General features: G+C 40.9%; 1 protein-coding gene across 2 annotated transcripts in view; it reads left to right on the forward strand.

Moving 5' to 3' along the window:
• Positions 1-7,057: 7,057 nt before the first annotated feature.
• Positions 7,058-23,650, forward strand: part of LOC131221707 (mRNA cap guanine-N7 methyltransferase 1) — a 30,700-nt gene continuing 14,107 nt past the window's right edge. For both annotated transcript variants that reach the window (XM_058217005.1, XM_058217006.1), the window contains exons 1-10: positions 7,058-7,182; positions 7,598-7,675; positions 8,548-8,687; positions 9,435-9,503; positions 9,800-9,871; positions 11,011-11,112; positions 12,000-12,056; positions 14,638-14,776; positions 18,320-18,384; positions 18,912-18,962. In XM_058217005.1, coding sequence (XP_058072988.1) covers positions 7,600-7,675; positions 8,548-8,687; positions 9,435-9,503; positions 9,800-9,871; positions 11,011-11,112; positions 12,000-12,056; positions 14,638-14,776; positions 18,320-18,384; positions 18,912-18,962 — 771 coding nt within the window. In that variant the 5' untranslated portion in view covers positions 7,058-7,182; positions 7,598-7,599. The remainder of the gene's footprint in view (positions 7,183-7,597; positions 7,676-8,547; positions 8,688-9,434; positions 9,504-9,799; positions 9,872-11,010; positions 11,113-11,999; positions 12,057-14,637; positions 14,777-18,319; positions 18,385-18,911; positions 18,963-23,650) is intronic.

Here is a 23,650-nt window from a genome sequence, read left to right on the forward strand (position 1 = left end):
AGTCTGATTCGATCTCTTCACTCAAAAGTTGGAGCTCTTTGGGCTCCTCAAGTCTACATTGTGATGGGATATTGATGTCTATCCAGTCAAGGGAAGGCCACTTCCCTTTCTTGATTCAATGGATGGGCTGCTTCTGCCCCTTGTGCTGCTGAATTGTTGGTGGGGGTGTTTCCCCTTGACTGTTGGCTAGATGGGTGTCTCCCTTCTCTTGCCTGGGTGACTTGTAATGAGCACTCTTGGTCATGGGTCCTCTATGGGTGGCCCTGCCTCTGTGCCCCTAGCTTCATGTGATAGGTCCGAGGGTTCTGCCCCTGACGCTGAGTGTGCTTTGGATGCCCAGAGGATCTTATCCCATCATATTAGCGGCCAAATGGATTCTTGGCTGGAATGCTCTGTTAGTTTGAGCCACTGGAGGTAATCGTCGAGAGATATCATCATGTCACTACAGACTGTTCCGGCTTTAACAAACTCGATGTGTGTGCATTTGAATGGTTGCCTCTTTTTTTACCTTGCGGTCAGATCTTCCGATGTCGGATGATACCCCAATCCTTGTCTTTGCACGTTGGCACGAGCTGGCTTTACTACCCTACCTTTCTCATGGAGCTCAGTACGATAGTTTAGGATTAGCTATTCAGCAGGAGGGATGACATATTCGACAGCGAGTGGGTATGGGTTGACGATGGAGTTCACGATTTCGAGCTTAAAATTATGATATGATATGTTACCCTCCACATGCTGGACATCAATCATTTGAATGTCAGTTTCTAGGGTATTGACCACCACTGGTAAAATGATTTCTGGTTCGGCCAGCACTGAGATGATCCAATTTTTCGAAGGGAATTTAGCCCTTTGATGGAGAGTGGATGCGATAGCTCCAACAGTATGGAGTCATGGCCGTCCTGACAGAATGTTAAATGAGGTAGGAATGTCAATGATCTGAAATGTAACAAGAGTCATGTCTAGTCCGATTTGTAACTCAATGTATATTTCCGCCTTTACTTGCCTTTGGGAGTTATTGAAGGCTCTGACACTCATGGTGCTAGGCCTGAAAGAAGATGGTTCGATCTTCAAATGTTTGTCAGTCCTCAAAGGGCAAACATTAAGACTTGATTCGTTGTCAATGAGTACGAGTGGTACTTTGAAATTCCTATAACAGATGACTATATTAAGTAAGCGCCCATGTTTGCGACCTTCAGGTGGCAATTCATCATCAGATAAAGTGATAGCTCGCGGTGCGAGGAGTTGTCCGATCATGCTTGCCACCATTTCAGGAGGTACTTCAGGAAAGATATGTGCATCGTTCAGAGTTTTCGCAAAAATTTCTCGATGCGATCTGGATGTACACATGAGTTCCTAGATAGAAATTTATATGAGAATGGATTTGAGCCGAGCTGCTATGTCATAGGCAGCATCAATTTTGTGGGTTGTTCCTGACAAAGTTCCTCAGATTTCTTTTGGGTTCTAATTATCTCTCTTGAAATACCTACTATTATTGCCCACTTCAGCGCACTCTGAATAGTGCCATGGGACTACCTTTGTGTTATAAGAGGGAGTCGTCTTCCCCTCCAGATAAATCATCGGCTCTTGAGGCTAGTGGTGGTTACTGGAACTATTTGTGGTGGACTTGATGATTTCTCTTCGAGTATGACTAAATCCTGGCGGAATTTGTCAGTGGGATTTTCCTTCTCCTTTTGATGTGTACTTTGTGAAGGAGAGATCCTCTGGGCATGTGCTAGTTGGTGAGGCATTAGGAAACTTGGGGATTGGACTGGGGGTGCCCCTTGCAAGGTTAGTAGGGGTAGATCAGGAGGCCTATCGAAAGGGGGGGTAGATGAGGGAGGCCTATCGAAAGGATGAGGGGTTCAAAATTCGATTTGTTTGGATATAGGGGGTAGATCAGGGAAGCCTATCGAAAGGATAAGGGGGTAGATCAAGAAGGCCTATCGAAAGGATAGGGGGGTAGATCAGGGAGACCAATCGAAAGGATGAGGGGTTCAGAATTCAATTTGTTTGGATATGCCGGGGATGGGGCTGGACATGCCCCTCGGAGAGAGAGAGAGGCTAAGAATGTGACTTGGTGGGCGTTGTTGATGCCCTCTGGAGGATAAGAGGTCGTGTTGTTTCAAGGATGAGAGATGGTGATGTTGGTGTTGCTTTAAGGATGAGAGGTAATATTGTTGGTGCTGCCTCGAGGAATACCTGTGGCCCAGGCAGAGGCGCCTATCGGTATCCCCATGTGCAATTTGTTGTATTGGGCATAATTGCTTGTATAGAATAATGTAGGGAGGAGTATATGGGACACTCTTTCTCAATGTTGTCGATGGTAGAGATGCCAGATGTGCTGGGTCCTGCTTGATGCGATGGCAAGGGATTCTGAAAAATGTTGGCCTGAGTGGTGTTGCTGGCCTGTGGGGTGATCACGATTTTCTGACTTTCGATCAGATGTTGGACTGCATGTTTCAAGGCGAAACAACGGTCTGTTAGATGACCAGGAGCCTGGTGATATGCACAATATTGATTTTCATTGTATCCCGGTGGGAGGGGATTTGACGGAAGTCACGGTTGGAGTGACGTTATGAGTTGCCTTTGTATTAACACTATTAGAACCTGACTGTACGTTTGTGCGAGTGGGGTGAACTTCCTGCCTAACATGGCTTGCCTGTACGAATTTTGCACATTTCCCTGAGGCCGTTGTGGTTGCGGTTGCAGTTGAGGCGGCTGCGGCTGATATCCCTGTTGGGTTTGCTTTGGTTGGTATTACCTATTTTGTTGTGGCTTCAGTGGCGGAGCGTACTAGTTGCCTTGAGTATTGGTGACGATATTATTGACTTCGGTGGTACGTTGCATGGGAGCAATGTCGTTTCCATTCACATATTTAATAGGTTTCCCCTCGACTTTGTTTCTTTTGATTAAGGGGGCTTGATGTGGTCATGGTGAAATGGTTCCGGCTCTTATCCCGGCTTTTACCTGTTCTCCAGCTCGGATGAGCTGGGAGAAGTTTATATATGGGTATGAGATCAGGTATCCTAAGATGTTTGGGTTCGCCGAATGGACAATCATGGATATCTGTTCCTCATCATCGATGGGGCTTCTCATTCGGACTGTCATGGCCTGCCATCGTCCCACATATGCTAACAATGATTCGTCACTTTTTTGTTTTAAGGCAGCCAAATCAGCTCTTCTCGGAGCCATGTTCAGATTATAGGAAAATCTGTCACTTGGGGGAGTCTCTTCCAAGTCTTAATCTGATGGCTGTCCAATGAGGTATATCAGTCCAGGGCATCGCCCTTGAGGGATTTCTACTAAAGTTGTATCAAGGCTCCATCATTCCCGGCTATCACATTGAGTTCCCTACAAAAAGCATTTAGATGTGTAGTAGGACACCCACTATCGTCGTATCTTTTGAATTTTGGTACCTCAAAGTTTAGAGGCACCCGAGCATCTGAAAAAGGGACACAAATCCCTAAATTTAGTGGATGGGAGATCCACTCCTTGCTACCTCTACAGCTGATTTTGTACCATTTGCAATTGTTCCCACATTTCATCCATTTCAGATTTATGGGGTTGCGCATATCTTCTACCCTGATGTAGGGCTTGTGCTGCTTCCTCCTCATAAGGGTCAAGTTCTTCGACCCTTTGGTTTCCAAGAGTGGGGGGTTGTTGGAAAGAAGATGGACTCTCGGTAGCAAGAGGTAGCTGAAATTGAACTCCACTCCCTTTTGGGGGAGGGTTGATGTATGAAAATGGCTCCCGATCGGGGTATCTGCCAATTCCGGAATGTTGCTCCCGTTAGGGGGAGTATGTTGGACTCAAAACTGACCTCATTCGTGAGCATCCGCCAGTTCTTGTTTGTGATTCTCGTTAGGGGGAACTTATGTTGTAACCTAATTGTTGTGATGTGTCGAGTAGTGATGTGTAGGAGGATTACTCCAGTTTGTTGGTTGCTGTTGTAGATGCGCTGACTCCTCTGAAAGAGGGAGAACAGGATTAGCTGGAGGAATGAGGGAGAAAGCGAAAGGAGTTTGTGGGATTGAGCTATTTCGAACACTAGGCTGTGTTACCTGTGTGTTTGATATGACACCTGGTACTAAGCGAAGTAGCAACTCCTGTAATGCCTTGAAGCTCTGAGACATCTCATTCAAGGCTATTGTGATTGGTAAATCTGTTGGAGCTGTCAGTGCCGGTGCCGGTACTGGTACAGGTATTGGTTCTGATGCTAGTGTTTCAGGAGCTGGTGGAGCTGTCGGCTCTTCTTCCTGGGTAACCAAGGCTGCTCGAGTTCGAGTAGTCATTACTCGGATTGATGCTTAAAACAAGTGTAAGCCAAAGAATGATTTTTTTAAAATTTTTTTTTAATGAATGCAGTGATGATGTCCCTTGAAATTAAAGTGCCACACACTTTCGAGTCGGGTCTCGGCTGGTGGAAGCTAGCAAAAGTCCCTAGTGGAGTCGCTATTCTGTGAACGCTGAAAATTAGCGCCCACGCTGATTTAAATGTTTTTGGTGTGAAAGGTGAGAATTAGTAGGCTGATTTGTGAATGTTGGAGTCGCCACTAGCTAATTAATCTTAGAATCCCACAGTCGGCTAGAACCCACGAAATATGTAAGGTTGGAGAAATCCGAAGACTATCCTATCTTAGATTGACTCCTGGTTTACGATCCGAGATTTCGAGTAAGGGACCTCGGTTACAAAGAGGGAAGGTGTTAGGTACCCTCTCTGCCCATACAAAGGTACGATCTCTACTTAGCGTGGAAAGATAATCTCAAGGGGTAATGGATGCTGTGTCAACATGGGACTAGGCATACACGGGGATTTCTAATGTGACAAGATCTGAGTTTCGGCAAGCCACAGAGCATACATCTAATGGTGTGTATAGAAGGCAGATGTGATGATGCTTATGCAAAGAGGTAAGAAAAGTGGACTAGACTACTAGGAATTTCTGATGTGACAATATCTGATGTATGGCAAGTCACAGAGCATATGCTCACTAACAATCTAGAGGAGCAAGGGAGTTGAGAAGGGAATAAATGTCATGATGAATGCTTGGGTATGGGATGAATGTATATTTGGCTTGAACTTAAGTTGACTAGAAGATGAGGTACACCATGATTAATCCAGGCTAGACCTAGGGATTGAGATGGTTCAGGTGAGGCTAGGAGGTGGCTAGAAAAATATGAAATTTAAGGCTTGAGAGCTACCCCTCACCCTCACTCATACTCTCTTCTTCTTCTCTCTCTCTCACTTGAAAAGTGAAAGTTGTTGTGTGAAAAACGAGAAGAGAAGAGTGCTATTTATAGCCTTCTCTAATGATTTTATGGTAATTATAGGGTTTATGAGGGGTAAAAGCTGATGTGACAGTTTGTGAGTGGTTGAGGAGAGAGAAATGACCCGTGGTGTGCTCTCATTGGCTTTTGGGGTTGGTAAAAGGGTAAATAGAGTCGGCTGGAGGGGTAATTCTAAAAGAAAGTTGACTTTTGGACGCTATGATAGCTGTTACTTGGATGACGCACGCGCCCCGCAAGAGGCGGTAGTCGGATTATCTCCCGGGTCGGGCTCAAGTGTGTGGGTCTCGTTTGGTGCACTGGTTCGTCCGATGGTCTTCTTTTTGGGTTTTTGGGTTCAAATGGGTGTGTTCCCATGTTAATTTGCATGTATACTCTGATTTCGACAGGCTTTAGGTTTGGATTGGAATTCGGGTTAGGCTGGGTTTAGGATCTAGGCTAAGGTTAAGGTGGGGTTTAGAGGTTTGGATTATGGTTTAGGGTTTGGGTTAGGCTTTCGAGGTTTAGATCAAGGTTTCGGGTTCGGATTAGGGTTTCATTATGGTTATTGATCATAGTTTGGATTGTCCTTGACTTTTCAAGATGTTAGCCTGGGTGGGGTGTCTATAATATATATACATGTATATGTATATATTTATATGTATGTAAATGTATATATATGTATATATGTATGTACATGTGTGTGTGTGTATATATGTATATGTATCTGCATATGTATATATGTGTATGTTTTGGATCAAGCTTATATTTGATTTTTCCCTTCATCCATATTTGTATGATCTTATGAACAGGTTGGATAACAAAGAAACATCACCATGGGGCCTAGCAAGGTTTCAATGATGGAAATCATTATTCCCACTATTTCTTGTGATATGATCCACTTGAGTGAGCTTTGAATTTGCTTCAATTTTGGTTTCAACCCCTTAAATGAGCAAGAAAAATGGATGGACAGTATGCATAAATCATATACATTCATCATGGGCCTAATTGAGTTTACTTAGCACGATAAGAGATTTGATTTCCTTGTCAACAGGTTGGATGGCAAATTAGATTGCATGCCGAGTTACTTAGTAAGCTCTTATCATACTGAGTAAACTCAGCTAAGCCCACCTTGAATGTATATGGTTTATCCACGCCGTCCATCCTTTTTCCACCTAATTTAAGGGGTTAAGCCCAAAATTGAAGCATATACAAAGATGAAGTGGATCATACCATAGGAAATAGCTGGGATAATGATTTCCACCAATGAAACTTTTCTAAGGCCCCAAAGTAATATTCATTTGTCATCCAACCTGTTTCCTGGCCCTTAGAAAATTTCAACGGTGGAAGTTTAAGTCAACTGTTTCCTGTGGTGTGGTTCATTTGAAAATTGTATATGCTTCATTTTTGGGCTCAAGCCCTAAAATTATATGGGAAAATGGATGGAAGGAGCGGATAAAATACAGGAATCATGGTGGGCCTCACAGAGTTTACTCAGTACGCCAAGCGCATTGAGTTGCTCTTCCGTTGGATGGAAAATAAATATTCCAGTAGACCCATGTTTTTAACAGTAGGAATTTGGTTAAGATTGTTTCTTTTGGTGTGGCCCACTTGATATATGGATTAGATTCATTTTTTGGATCGTATCCTAAAATGAGCTTTCAATACGGATGGACGGTGTGGATGTAAGGAAAGTACATTACTGTGGGCCCCGCAGTTAGGCATCCGAAACCGCCCCTGCCAAACAGCCGGTTCCGCGCGTGGAAAAAACGAGTCAGGGTTAGGGCTTACTTGCCAGGGCAGCGAGAGGGACGGAGACGCTGAGAGACAGAGAGAGAGGGAGGGAAGAAGACGCTGAGAGAGACAGAGAGAGGGAAGGAGACGCTGAGAGAGGGAGAAGGAGACGTTGGGGCAGAGCAGGTAGGTGCACTTTCAATGCAGCTGCGTTTCCACCACCCTCTCCCAAATTCGAAATGGATAGCCGTTGCCTGTAACAAAGTAACCTGTGACTTGAAAAACACCTAATTCCTCTGTTGCATTTCTTGCAATCTTACCTGATAGAAAGTTACAGGTTGAGACTTTGTTACCTGTAACATTTCTACCCCAAACACAAACTGTAAGAAAGTCACCTGTAACTTTCTTACATTTTACGCAAGTTATTGGCATCCAAACGGCCCCTTATATTTCAATTGAAATTGGATTTTTTTCCAAAACCCATTTCAATTCAAATCCTTTCTTTCAAAACCCATTTCAATCACTCTCCAAAGGATCCAAAAAAGGAAAAATATATTAAAAAATAAAAAAAAACATCGATTTTTATCGAGTGTTTTTGCAGAGATGAAGCGTGGATATGAAGAAATCGCATCGACATCTGTTGGCCCGCCTCAATCGAGACTTCGGTTGAGTTCTCCTGGTAATTTCATGGAAACCCATTTCCCCTTTCGAATTTCAGAAGTAGAATTAATTCAGGCTTTGGGTGTTTTCATTGATTTCACGGATTTTTTTCATTGAATATTTGGTTTTTATTTACTTTTTGGAATTTCCAGCAAAACCAGTTTATGATTTTGTTCGGATTGGAGTTTTGGGAGTGGATTTTTGCTGTTTCCTAGCTTTGTCATGTAATTTTGATTTGTATTTTTATCCTACTATGGTAAATTTCAGCTAAAAAATAGGAATTTTACAAATTAGTTGGTGTTTTCCTTGATATCATGGCTGGATTGTAGCTTATCTTTTTTTTTTTTTAAAAATTACGTTACACATTATCTTTATCTAGTAATTTCAGGTAAACTCATTTGCTATTTTGATCAGATTGAAGTTTTGGAAGTAGATTTTTATAAATTTTGGGGCTAAAATCATTGGTAGGTTCTAGTTTTTTCTTCTTTTTTGATTTGTTTTGGTTCAGTTCTTTTGGGTAATTTAAGCTAAACCCATCTGCCATTTTAGTTATATTGGAGTTTCTAGAAGTAGATTTCACTTGACCTTTTAGAGCCTTCAACTTGTACCAGCTCACTCCTAACTGCTCTTGGTTTCACATGACCAAATCATCTAAGTCTACTTTCTCTCATCTTATTACCTACTGGTGCTACTCCTAAGTTCTCCACAATGCATTCATTTCTAATTCTATACTTCCTCGTCTTGCGTTCATCCATCTCAACATCCTCATTTCAGCTATATTCACACTATGAACATGTTGTTCCTTAACATTCTGTCCCATAAAGCATGGCTGGTCAAATAGCTATCCTATGAAATTTCTAATTTGGTTATTTCTTTACATTTGATTTTTAGATGAAGCACAGTTTTTGGAAGATGAGAGTACAAAGAATTTGGCGCGGAAAGTGGCAGAGCACTACAGTGCGAGGACGAATCAGACACTTGAAGAACGGGAGGCGAGTCCGATTATCCATTTGAAAAAGCTGAATAACTGGGTAATGTTTTGATTTGCTCCTCTTGCGGAAATTGGGTTTTGGTTGGGTCTCTTTATTTGCATCCTGATATTGGTTATAAGGAACTGAGGTTGTCTATGTAGTGTTTGGATGCAGTGTTTATCACTCGTCATGTTGTTTGGGGGAAGTTTCCTGGCCCTCCCTTTTGTGCTAAAATGTGGGATTTTGGACTTTGCAAAGCCTTCCCAATGCACATTTAAATCATAAGCAGTGGGATAGGGTCAATGGTGAGGGTTGAGGAATGCTTAGCAAATCATACTAGTTTCTAGAATGAGCTTTGCTAGGGCCACATACACCACCCACATGCATATCCACACTCAGACACATATACATTGAACATCTGTGGGACATCTGAGCTGTATTGGGAGTGCCCTGCCATGTGGATGACCTGGCCTAACATTCGGGCGGGCGGGCGGGCTGGCTGGCTAGTTCACTAGGTGGGCAGCTCTTGTATGAGAACAACGTCTGGTTCAATAGAATTGCCAATAGGCACACATTTGTCCTGCCTGAATTGTAGGCCTGGTCATTTATGTTAGGGGCCCACCCAATTTACGGCTCAAATGTCACACACAAATGTTTGTCTGCATGTTGAGGGCTAGTAAAAGCTCTTCTTTAAGAAGTTTGGTGCCTCAAGCGACCATGCATGTGTATATGCCGAGTAAATTAGATAGAGAGGATGATATCTCTTAGTTTAGTTCTTAATTGGTTACAGTTCTTTCCATTTGACAGATTAAAAGTGTCCTCATTCAGATTTATGCTCGTCGGGGAGATGCTGTTCTCGATCTTGCTTGCGGGAAGGTACTTGGTTCCTATTCATCCATGATGTTTTGAATATGACTGTACTGATATTAGAGACCTGCATCATGGGTTTTCTTCACAACATGGTGCTTCCTTGTTGGGATGATAAAATGACTATTCGATGCCTTCATTTGGAGATTTTCGCGGTGCATTTATATTGAATAATTTGAAAAGGATCACTTCTAGAATGTGTCAGTCTTCATCAATCAGGGCAAATGACAGAAAGAACATTCCCAAATTTCACTTTTCAGTTACCTTTAAATAGATCATTAATCTATCAGTCTATTTTTATTCAGGGAGGCGACCTGATCAAATGGGACAAGGCGAAGGTTGGATACTACGTTGGTATAGATATAGCAGAAGGCTCGGTAAAGTACCTTTTACATGCTCTTTGTGTTTCTTTGGTTTTCTATCCTTCCTAGATATGCGTGCGCACACACACACATATACACACACATGCACGCGCGCGTGCACACACACACACACACACACACATATAAGAAAGAAGGAAAAGAAAAGAAAAAGAAAAAAATTCCCTTCCCTTGACATGCAGTGTGGCAATGGGAGTTTAACATCTAATGTACAAAAGCTGGTAATTTTTGGGTTCTTTGGCATTCTCCAACCTATCATCTTTGCTTTTGGTTGGGATCATAATACAAGTAATTTGATAGTGCAAAAGCCCACTTGACTTTGTGCCCCTGTGAATCGGTTTGAGTCTAAACTTGTTTGAGTCGAAATACTTTTTGTTTTTTTTTTTAAAATTTTTTGGGAAAAAGAAACCCTTTTATTTATTTATTTTTTCTTTTTGTAAAGTTTAGTACTTCTATATTCAAGAAAAACATAGCATGGCACAATGAGTCAAATCAACCGAGTATCAAACAATTCTAGTCCAAATCTTTCCGAACCAAGTTATGTCGTGACTCGATTTCGAAATAACCTGAGCGTAGTCAACTTAACAAGTTTTAGTGGGTGTTTGTTTTTTCAAATCCCTCGGTAAATGCATGGAAATAAGTCATTATTACTTTTTACCAACACTTGCCAAGATATGGAGATCAGTCAGTTTTTCCTCCTCGAAAATTGGTGCGGAAAGGGCCGACTTAAATTTGTGGGCCGGAAGGAAGAATTGCTTGGTGCCTGTCATTTCTAGTGGACTTGCGGGCGATGTGGAGTCAGCATAGTAATTGCTGCTTCCACAATCAATCCCATCGTCCAGAAGAGGTTTTTCTGAGGACCAAAATGGAAGTTGTTTCTTAGGCGTTGGTGCATAGGCCATTCAAGAATGAAGCTTTTGTAAATGCTGAATCCTTTTGGGATACTTTTTTTTTTAGTTGCTTTGAGCATTGATTTTCGTCTTCACTATTTTCAATAAAATTATTGTTACCTTTCAAAAGAAAAAAATAGATAATTTTCAGCAGCTGGCTGCGTTGTTTTTGCTCTAGCAGATATTCTCATGGGAAGCTTCTACCGACATAACCTGCCTTACATCAGCTTCTGTAATTTTGTTCAGATAGAAGACTGTAGAACACGCTACAATGGTGATGCTGAACAAAATATGCGCAGGAAGAAGTTTACATTTCCTGCACGCCTTATATGCGGAGATTGTTTTGAGGTAATTACTAATAAGTATTCCTTGTCATATCAATCTGCCTAACACGGTTAGCCTTTTTTTTTTTTTTTTTCCTGATGGTTATAGTATCAGGTGGGCTATGCTTTTCAATGTTTGTGATCCTTATTTCTTTAAGTTTTTCTTTCCCAAGCGGTTCATCTCTGTCTCTGATGTGCATTTTCAGAAAGAGCAGGGATTATAGTCACTTGTGCTATGTCCTAATGTATCAAACTGAAGTTATGGCCCTAGTAGAATGGAATGGCAGAACAGGGTTCGCGTGGCCGACCCCAGTTAGTTGGAATAAGGCTTATGGCCTGTTTGGATGCACCCTCAAAAGGAGCGTTTAACGATCATGAGTCTTATGATTTTGTTGATACGAAAGTTGCATGAGAACTCCTTTTTGAGTTGCCTCCCAATGGTCCCTTAGATGAGGAAAAGTATTTGGTGCTATGTGCGAGGCAATTATCAAAATTTCCATCTCTATACTTCCAGCAAGTTTTTTGACAGATCTAGACCATTCGTCTACTATGTCCTACCATCATTGTTGTCGTCCAAGCCTTATCCCAATTAATTGGCGTCGACTACATGAATCCTGTTCTACTATTCCACTCTATCAAACCTTTAGTTAGAGCTAGCTTCAGTTGCACATGACTAAACCATCTAAGTCTACTTTCCTTCATCTTATCACCTATTGGTGTTACTTGAGTTCCCCTTGATGCATTCAGTCCTTTTTTGGGGCATGATCCATTCATGGTAGGGCCCAATTGATGTACAGTTTGGATCTCATAGATGTTTTCCATATGCAAGAAGATAAGAGTGCTTGATGACTAACTTAGATATTCTCTAAGATGGGTAATCATGATTTCGATTATGTATGTCATGGATCTCAGGCTCGCTTGGACAAAGTTTTGGAAGATGATGCGCCATTCGATATATGCAGCTGTCAGGTAAGCAATTAACATGAAGCATCCTTTACTTTTATTGTCAAAGATGTTCGAATGGGTCTCAGTTGGTGTTAGAGAAAACATGTTTTGTACATCTGTGTGAAAAGAAGACTCTTTAACTAGTCAGTCTTTAAAAGCCGCGGTTGATTGCAGCTGAGAAAAGTACATGTTTTCTCAATTATGAAAATATGAACATGGGGCAGCTCCAGTGGTACGAGCTATGGTGGTACCAGACAGATGTTGGCCCACATAATGCATGAATGAAATCCAACCCGTCCATCATATGCATCAGCACATGTTACCCCCACATACTGACAGTAGGGCCGATCTGTGAATCAGGAGGGCCACACCACAGGGAACAATTGGGAGGGAACATCCACCCTTGATTTACGTGGAGGGCCCACTCCGACCCGTCATCTGATGTGGATAAGTGTTAGGTCAAAAATCAGGCTGATTTTATGTTCAGGCGGTACTCTGCATAAATCAAAGTGGGCGTCCTCTCTCATATTTCTCTGTGTTGTGGCCTACTTGAGTGTTGGATGAGGCTGATGTTCGACACCTGTGGGTACCAGTGTTTTAAGTGTCGACGATATCGGCCGATATATCCCACGATATATCTTGTATCCCACCTGTGTGATATGGGATATATCCCACGATATATCTTGTAACCCACCTTTGCGATACGAAACGCACAAGTAGCGGAATATATCCCACATGTTCGATTCGGTGAGCATTTTTTATTCCCCCCCCTGTAAATCTTGTTATATCAGTGTCAAATTATTACAAATCAATGATTTTCATTATTGATTGGGAGCTTCAATTTCAAGATTTGGAGGAGATGAGCTGACTTATGAAAAATTGAAAAAAATCAAAATTTCCTAATTTCTCACAAATCGGTTGCAATATTTGTATCCAAACATAAAATCAAACATGTAACTTGATCTAGTGATTCTTCTTTTGCTTTTGAATGTATTGCTTGTGTTTCCACACATCTTCTTACATTTATAAATTATATGAATATACTTTGAATATACTTGCATCAATTCAGTTAGACAATACATAGATTAGGACCCCATACAAAGAAAACCTATTATGTGCACTTGTTTTTCTAATGTTTTGATTTATAAGTGTGTATAGATGTATTTTTTTTTACAATCATTGAAGTTTCATTGAAAAATTCGACCAATTTCCCAATGTTTCCCATGTTTCCAACAACAACGATACATTACACGATTCAACTGATACCATGCAATAAACAATGGGGGTTCGTATCCCAAGGATGCGATACGTAACACGATACCAATATTTCAAACACTGGTGGGTACTATGAAGTGGCGCATCTGATAATGGCTTGGACGGCCTTCATAAATCACGTGGGCCCCACTTCGGCCTGGTACCACTTGAGCATGCCCCTACAAACTTTTGCCAATATATCCTCTAAATATAATGCACATTATACTTAGTTATGACGATTTAATTATTCTCAAAGAGTTCTGAAAAAAATAAAAATAAAAAACAAAAACCTCAATGAGTATGATGATCCATTCAGTCTTCCCAATCCTTTTGCAGTCAATGTCGAAAACTACAATCTTCATCTAGTTTGGTATTTCAAGAGAGATTTGCTTGTCTCCAAGGTTAGGTGTCTTGATTCTTGATTTGTTATTACCATCACAAATTTCTGGGAGTCTGTTGGATACAGATACTGCCTCTGGATGCAGTCATCAAGCTGAAATTCAAAGGACCCAACAAATGGAACGTGGACATTATGAAATGGCTTGGACATGGTAAATTCATTTAAAACTGTTTAAAGAACGGACGCCACATTGCTCTCTCAAATCTTGATTCGACCTATCTGTCCAGTGACTTGATATTTCATAATTCTATCCCAGTCCCTCTACTTTCTGCCATGTGTGCCAACATGACACTGATGTTAGAACCAAGCTGCCCCATCACGTGTGAGCCAATTATGCCTGTGCCTTGGCCCATGAATCATGTCAGTCAACTCATAAACTCAGCATCAGTGTACGTAAGAAATGGACCGTTTAAATAAAGTTGGCCAATGTTCCACATTCAATGCACATTTGTGGTTCATCTGTTCAGTTGACTAGCCTGTTTGTTGAACCAGGGCACATACATGTTGGATCTGGATCCAAATAATTAGCATAATACAATGTTCGACAATGTTATCATATCTGCTTGGCAACTCTCTTTGGGGACTTACACACCGATCCATAGCTCAAGTGGTAGACTGAATGAAGATAACCTCGTTTCAATACTGAGGTCTTGGTATCGATTCCCAAGTGGGGTGTGGCTAACAGTGGGGTGTGTGTACTAACGTCCTAACAAAAAAAAACCACTCTTTGTGGACTTTCTGCAGGTGTTTGTAGTTGTACGCCCAAAAGGCTGAAACTTCTATATTGTGTGATTCTGGAATCTGGCAAAACCATTAGCTACAGTAGATGACTGAATCGTGGAATGAATGGATATGATTATTTTGTGCTGTTTGCCAAGAGTAGATGGTTGCTGTAGTAATTGTAATGTTTCAACTAGAACAGAAACTAACAACTATTCTAAAATGTTGCAGTTTGCTTTGCACTACTCATGGTCAACTGAGGCACGTGCACGACGAGCTCTGGCAAATGTCTCTTTATTACTTCGCCCAGGAGGGACCTTCATTGGGACAATGCCTGATGCAAATGTTATTGTCAAAAAGCTTAGAGAAGGTACTTACCCTGAACTATGCCTTTTTTTTATAATGATCAGTGACTATGCTTTTTCTCAATTTTGGCCTTTTCTCAAATCGATCTGTTAGTTGATAACTTGATATTGGTTCTGATTAGGGCTGCAACTTGGGTTTGGGTCAACCCAAACCCGATTGACCCAACCCGAATTTGGGTCAGGTTGGGTTGGGTTCTCGAGGTTTTTGCATTGGAAAACACCTGCTCGATTTGAATTCCAGTTGGGTTTGGTTTGATCAAATTCAGGTCGGGTTAGGTGAGGTTGGGAATAATCGCATGTATTTGGGTCAGGTTGGGTTGAGTCTGGAAGTCTTCAGGTTGGGTTGAGTCTGGAAGTCTTCAGATTGGGTTAACCCTCAACCTGATCCAACCCACCCAAGTTGCACCCCTAGTTCTGATCCCAATGCTTTAAATCAATCTCTTAGATCTTCTAGAGCTCTGAGAACATGAATGGAATGGTTGATGTTGTATTTTGCTCTTTCTTGTGAGTTAGTCAGTGTTCTTAAGCATGTTATTTGCCGTGTGGTTAGCTTCAGATAACTTTAATATGATTTTTGTCAGAATATGAAATTCTTAGCAATTCCAATTCATCTCACAGCATCCATATCAGTAAAGATTCATAGAATGATATGATCTGGTGGCTTTTAATTGCCAAGGACCTTATCTGAGTGTTGTTCAGTTAAACTTCCATCTGTGAAGATAATGGATTGGTGTTTTCTGGACATTGAACTAGATTTTGTAGTTAAAAGTGTAGTTCATTGCTGACCTATAATGATATTCGTGGCTTTCCAAGTGGTATCTTGACATGCTTTACCAATACTCTTACATGATACAACTGAGTACTTGAATGACACAATGTAAACATTATGCTATTCTTTTTTGAGTTCATTATTTTTCCAAGCTCTTGAAGTGTCAATGGGGTTGCCCTTATTCGCATGTGTCGTAGACTTGGCAAATGTTGAGCCATATGCGCATTCCTCACAATGACATCTGTGTTTGATTCCATATCTGGGCATCATTTGCAATATCTCACAGTTTTGCTGTAAATCTTTTAAGACTATAATCCCTCTCTGTGCACAAAGTCTTTTCCTTAAAAGCCACTTGTAACGAGGATACCGAACAGCTCAAAATGGGGGTAGTCTTTTCAGCTTTTGTTTATATGGTTGTGAAAGCTGCCATGACCGAAGACACATTTGGCAATAATTCCTGCCTCTAGTTATGCAGAAACCTTCCTGAAGATATGACTAGGAGGATACAGCGCAGAGGAAAGCCTTTCCTTATTTTTGTATCTGTGGTTCGTCATGTTTCTTAATAAAGATTTGTCATTTGAAAAATAAAAAAATGATTCAGGCCATGTTAGGCTTATCATTAGTTGGTCTTTGTTTTTTCTTTCTTTTGCTTTTCTTTCTTTCTTTCTTTCTTTCTCTTTTTTTTATTATTTGGTAGGGCTTGTGTCCTGTTTTATCTAAAAAGATAGAAAGGAGGAGAAGGTAAAGTGGCATATATCCTTGTATTATCCCCCTCAATTGCTTGTAACTACTAATATAAGTCATGGAAAGGAAGTTGAGTGGTTTCTTGTGTCAAAAGAATGTCTTGGACATGTTCCAATCAGGTCCTGTTTGGATATGAGGAATCCACGGAAAATGATTGGTTTTCCCTTGATTTGACATTTACAATTGTTTGGCTTGCAAAGAAAACCGTTGATTACACATGGTAATCATTAGACTTATCCACAGTTGGTGCAAGATACAAGGTGAACATTGTCTAGTGAAAATTGGGATTTCAACTCGCTATATAAATAAACCACTCTTTTGGGAATCCACTGGTGAACGGTGCTAGAAAGTTATCCATGTTCACACCATGGATTCTTCGTATCTTAAGTAGTTAGAAACTTTGTTTGAATTAGATCTAATCTAATCTATTCTTGGAATGAAGGTTGAACCTTTGATAAAGCATGGCAGACATGACCTTGATTCTATCTGATTCAAGTGCAACTTGAAGCAAGTGAAATCTTGCATGTTGGTATTGGACTCTATAGAAGCATTTGAGATGCTGAGGCAAAATTTTCAGATGGGTAGGCTGCCTATAGGTCCATTTGGGTAGGGAATCCCACAAAATTGGGATTATGCCTTAATCCCAGTTTTGGTGGGCTCCCTACTCCATGTCAGATTTGCATCCCTAAAAGTGGCACATTCCCTCAGTTACAATCATGTTAATTTTAACAGAAGTAAAAAGAACAAAAGTTGTAATTAAGGACAGGAAATCATGCTTTTCTTATGGTGGCAAATCTGATATGGGGTAATCCTAGCTTGTGGGATTCCCTACCCAAGCAGACCCTTCAAAAATATGCAGTTCCTGTCACCTTCCCTCTAAAGAAGAATTGAATGGTTACCTGTGTCTGGATGCTTCCTACAGCAATGCAAGTTCTAGCACCTATGACTTCCTAAGTCATTACCTTCGTTTCTGTTTCCTTGCTTTCCTCCATTTATCTGTTACTATAGCAGTCTATGCCATGCTGATCAATTCTCATTGCTTGCATCTCCAGACATCTAAGGTGCTTGGGCACCTGATGTCATACAGATTTAGGAGGTATTATACAATTTTCAGCTCAAGAATATCTAGCCTGCTTGATCTTTCAGTTTGTTCAAGTGGGCGCCATGATTTAGTGATTCAATCCATTCATATTATGCGAACACCTTGGATGGGCAATGCACTGGAAAACTCCAGTTGGGAAATCATAAAACTTCAATTTTGGGGAAGGCAAATAGATAGTTGAGAAAGAAAATTAGTTATCAATGGGCTGGGCTGTCCTTTCCTGTTGGGCTTTCGGGCTGAGCTTGGGCTGGAATACTATGCCTGAGGGCCCGGTTCTGGGCATAAATTTAATCACATTTAATAACTCGGCTGGGCTTGGGATTAATTTAGGAGCCGGTCAACCGAGCCCGGCCTGTTTAGGATTTCAAGGGCATTATTGTCATGTATCTTGCATGATGGGGCAAACTTGATGAACAGCTTGGATCTTGCACAAAAGTGGGTGGCTTGGCTAATGCTTGGACTGGACTTGGACTCGGTCCATGCAAAATCATCATGGGTGAGGCTAGGGCTTGTTTATTTGGCCCGTCATAGACCCCGGGCTGGGCTTGGGCCTATGTTTACGTTGCAGGCTGGGCTTGGCCAGATATTGGCCTATCTCAAGCCTGTGACTGCTGTTTAGAAAATGCAGAAATGGTCTACACTAAACTATAAAAAGCAAACAGTTTGATGGATGGGATCTTTCAGACTAGGGAATTCTTTGTGCATGGGCCATCCATGTGGGATATTCACATCAGCTGTTTGGAACACTGAGCGGTTGATACCACTTATACAAACTGAAAACTTGAGTTGACTGTATATTTTCTCAGGCCAAGCATTGTATAATACCTCCTTTTTATCTTCCGTGGTCTTCTCCTTCCGATGAAAGCACGTTTTGGATAACATGCATGCTTTCTTGCCCTTCTAACAAATGCATTTTTCATTGTGAATATGCAGCCGAAGGTCTGTCATTTGGAAATAATGTGTACTGGATTTCTTTTGACGACGAATATGCTGAAAAGGTGGATGTAAACTCCACTCATGTATTTAAACCACAAGGTTTACTACGCTCAATGCATCTCTCTACTCACGCGCCTACACACAGCTGCACATGATGTGGGCCCCTATTCAGCATCCACACTGCTCATCAGGCTGGTCCTATTGTGGAGATGGCCTTACCCAAAAATCTGGTTGGTCCACTCATCAGGTGGTCCCCATGTGTACTGTGTACTGACCATTGGCCCGTTTCTCTTTGCTGTCCTCTTTTCTTTCATACATGGGTAGCCCACCTGATTAGCTGACTTGTCTAATTTTTGAACAAGGTCATCTAAACAGCGGGGCCTACCTGATGGATGCGGCACAAGTTTGAATTCAGGCTTGTGTGTATGTATGCATGCAGTGAGGTGTATGTGGGGTAACAAACCTCATCTACCACATGCACAGTGACTAATTTTTATTGTGGAACAATGTCTTGAAAACATATATGAATACACCATTCAAATTTCAACATGGCGTACTAATGGAAAATGTTTGTGCGACTTTTTTCCAGAAATTTAAATCATCCAGCGCCTTCGGCATCAAGTACAAATTCCACTTAGAGGTAAACCATAGATGTGAATATTTCTTTTCTCTAAGCTTATTCAAAAACACTGGTTGCATTTTTCTCACAAACTTTTCTAATGAAATTGTATTATGATGCATATCTCATAGTCCTATAAGGAACAGTTCCCACCATACTCGTTGGAAACTTGTATAGTGATTAGGATTGTTGAGCTGGTAGACTACCACATGGATGTTGATGCCCAAAATTTTGAGTGATTGGACAATCCTGACCATCGATTGCAATTTTTGCCTGACCATCAACTTGTGTGTTCTTCTTGTAGAATGTCTAACATTTTCGCCTTGAAGCCATATGACCCATCCACACCACGGCTCCCAAATCAATTGTTCTGATCACAGTACATAATCAATGTGGATGTTTTGTTGCACACAACACCATGAAGCACTTGGCATCATCATAGTGATTCCTCTAGAATATCAAGAGACGTTTGAGAATTCTCTAGCTTTCTTAAGCATGAGCCTAGAGAGGTGCAGTGTATTGTATTCAATTTATAGAGTGCAAGATGTACATGATTTAGGAAACTACCTAAAGTAGTTACATTTAATTAGGAAACTACCTAAAACATACTTACACCACTTTTCTCGATGCACGTAGTTTGCGGGGGATTGTGTGCATCCACAGGGATTAGTCTCCCCTTAAAAGGGGCGTGGGCACCCTGTTGTCATTAAAAAAGAAGAAGAAGAAGAAATAAACTTACGCCACTTACGTTTGATTAGGAAACTATTTAAAGTAGTTGCATGTAGTTAGGAAACTATCTAAAGCACACCACTTTCATTTGGTTAGGCAACTACATAAAGTAGTTACATGCAGTTAAGGGGCCGCAACTGATATGATAAATCTCCTCTATTACTCCCCCTTAAACATGGTCGAGTGACGAGGCCAAGTTTGACTAGAATAGAGCAAAAAGTATCGCGAGAGAGTGGCTATGTAAAGATGTCAGTGAGCTGGTGGTAAGGAGAAACAAATTGAGTAATGAGTAGGGCTATCAATGGTTCGGGCCCGAAACAGTTCAAAATCCATGCCGAGGCCAACCCCAGGCCCGACCCGTTGACAGCCCTAGTAATGAGCAGGTGGAGTGCCTCACATTCCTAGACAAAATGATAATCCAACTCTATGTGTATTGTTCGAGCATGGAAGACCAGATTGACTGACATGTGGAGAACTGATGCTACCACATAATAAAACATGCGTCATATACAAAGATATTCAATGTCTCGTAGAATAAAAGCCAACCATGTCAATTCAGCAGTAGTAGAAGCCATAGACCTGTATTCGGCTTCAACACTTGAACAAGAGACTGTAGGCTGCTTATTTGCATACAAAGAAATCAGATTAGCAACAGGGCTGGATATATACTGTTGCTGCCTGCCATGCTCACACGTGTGAGGGGTGCCAAGAGGGGAGGATATACACTGCTCATAAGGTGGATGTCTAGATGGTCTTTTTAATGGACGGCTTGGATTTTCAAGAGGGCTGGTCTAGTGGTAGACTTTGAATGGACAATTTAGGTGAATCGGGTGTTTAAATGAGTAGTTGGATTAATGGACAGATGAGTGATTGGACGGGTGGACCAAGGTGAAGATGGGTGGTTTAGATTGGTTAAGGAACGGGTATTGATGGGTGATTAGAATGGACCATTTGAAAAATAAAATTAGTGGTTGAACGGTTGGGTTTAGCATGTGTAAATCAAGGGACGAAGTTGAAAGATCAACTGCTGATTTTGGAGGGTTTACACGCAGGAGTCACTGGATAGATTTGGATGTTGTTGGTCACTAGAGCAACGGTCAAGATTGAGTGATTTCAGAGGTACAAATCAACGGTTATCCATGGTCTAGTTTGGGTGTATTTCAACGGTCATAAACCAAGGTATCCCAAATCGGTTACGTATTGGCCATAGCAGCCGATACGTAACGGTAATGGTGGGACCCGTTATGTGATACGGGGTCGAAATGGCCGTTACGGAATTCTGTGACTGTAACGACTGTTACGGGCCCTGAAAAAAAAAAAAAAAAAAACCAAAAACAAAAAAAAAACCTTACCTTTTTTCCTTTCTTTTCTTCTTCTTCTTCTCTTTCTTCTTCTTCTCGGGTAGCTGCGGCTGCGGCTGCAGCTTCTTCATGTTCTTCTTCTTGTTCCTCTCCCTCTCTCTCTTTCTCGCACTCACTCTCTCTCTCTCTCTCAATCTCTTCTTTCCCTCTTTTTTTCTTTTCGGTTTCCCTCCATTTTTTTTTTAAATTTGCAGCAGCTAGCTGCTGTAGGTACGTGTCACGCAAAGAGACGAGCGCTGACACTCCTCGAGCTCCGAGTTGTATGAACGGTTCAAAGGAGATCAAAGTTATATGGGCTCCACAGTGATGTATTTATTACATCTACACCGTTCATCTATTTTTAGAGATCATTTTAGAGCACCACCCAAAAAATGAATTATATCCAGAGATCATCTGGACCACACCAAAAATAGTAGCGAAGATAATGATTTTCACGGTTAAACAATTTGTAGGGCGCACGGTAACGTTTATTTTCCATCCAATCTGATCAGACCCGAGTGGGCCCCACCATGATGTATATATTTTATCCATATTGTCCATCCATTTTGCTACGTCATTTTAGGTCAGGATCCAAAAAATTAGTAATATCCAAATCTCAGGTGGACCACACCATAGGAAATAGTGGTTATAGAATGCTCACCATTAAAAATTTCTTAAGGTCCACTGTAATGTTTATTTTCAATCTAACCTATTAATTGGGTCACACTGACGTGGATGAAGGGAAAACACACATGTCAGCTTGATCTAAAACTTTTCTAGCCCCCAATAAATTTTTAATGGTGAACGTTTAATTATTGTTGTTTCTTATGGTGCAGTCCACCTGAACTTTGGATGTGCCTCATTTTTGGGCTCATGCCCTAAAATTATTTGGCAAAAATGGATGGACAATGTGGATATAACACATTCATCACGGGTGGGGCCCAAAAAACTTTGACACGTGTGTTGCACTTTACAATCCGAGTCCCTCCTAATTCAAGCCTTAAAAAATTGTACACGAGACATATATTAACTTAAAATTTGGCAATTAAATTATGAACTGCAATTGCTAACTCACAATGCCAAAATCAAATTGTTTGAATAGTTTTAATTGTTAATTTGTGGACTTTTATTTTTTAAAATAGGGCCTTTTGATTTTTTTTTTTTATGATTCACTATCCAATAAATGTCCACCAATTTATAAGTGGGATAATGACAATAAATGGCATGAATTTGAGGCTGATTTGGAGAATAGATTGGTCCTCCAAGTCAGCCCCAAATTGGCAACGCCATCTGCTTGAATTTAATTTCATTTTTTTAAAGAACTATTGGGAGAAATGATATCAAGTTAAGTATATAAATTACATATTTAGAAAATTAAATATATGAATTTTGTAGTCAAATTCAAGTTACCTGGTTAAAAAATTAATCAGACAGTCCCATACAACTTCTCACCAAAGAGTGGACCGTTACACCACCATAAACATTTTTCAATTTATAAATGAATGTATATTTGGAATGCTTAGAATATTTCGGATTTAATCCATATTTTTTCATATTTTTTTGGCAAAAAAAAAAAAAATTGTGCCGTTACGGGCCGTTATGCCCCCGTATCCGTATCAGTTTCGGAGGGCACCGTTACGCCAACCGATACCGATATGGGACACCTTGTCATAAACAGATGGGTTTGGAAGTCAATTTAATGGTAACAATGGCCAGATTTAAGGTGATGATTGACGGTACATGATGGACATATTTGATGTGTGGATTAATGGTCCAAATTGTGTGTATTGGAGTGTGTGTACTGACATGGGTGTGCACTAACATAGAGTGTGTGTACTGACATGGGTGTGTACTAACAAGCTAACCCAAAAAAAATAATAAAATAAAAAAAAAAATTTGTGTATCGGATGCACAAATCACCGGTCTAGGGTGGATGACTTCGATAGTCCAATTTGGCCAAATTGTCTTAAAATCAACGGTTACATGTGGGCTGATTTAAGCTACAATTCAAGGGTTATACTTGGATAGGTTTTGTCAATCCATTGGTTTAAAAGTGGGTTGATTATTTAGAAAGTGAAGACGCCCATATGTGTTAAGAGTCTGGTAATGGAAGTTGCCATTTATTATTATTTAGAAAGTAGTGCACATATAAATCGTTATCGTGGGTGGTTATAGAGATGAACGTATGGATGTAAATAGTTATCGTGGGTGGTTGTAGAGATGAACGTATGGGATGTTTGGGGTTTAGGGAGGGAGGGAGGGAGGGAGGGAGGGAAGGAGAGAGAGAGTCTACACTGTGTGATTAATGGCCGATTTTAGAGGGTTTACGTGCGAGAGTTGCTGGATAGATTTGGACGTTGCTGGTCACTAGATCAATGGTCTGGATTGAGTGATTTTAGATGTACAAATCAATGACCATCCATGGTCTACTTTGGGTGTATTTCAACGGTCATAAACAGATGGGTTTGGAAGTCAATTTAACGGTCACAAGCATTCAGATTTAGGTGCAGATTGACAGTCCATATTGGACAGATTGGATGTGCGGATCAATGGTCCAAATTGTGTGTTGGATGCACAAATCACCGGTCTAGGGTGGATTGTCTTAACATGTACTTTGACGCTCCAGTTTGGCCAAATTGT

This window comes from Magnolia sinica, chromosome 12 (genome assembly GCF_029962835.1).
Source record: "Magnolia sinica isolate HGM2019 chromosome 12, MsV1, whole genome shotgun sequence".
Classification (NCBI taxonomy): domain Eukaryota; kingdom Viridiplantae; phylum Streptophyta; class Magnoliopsida; order Magnoliales; family Magnoliaceae; genus Magnolia; species Magnolia sinica.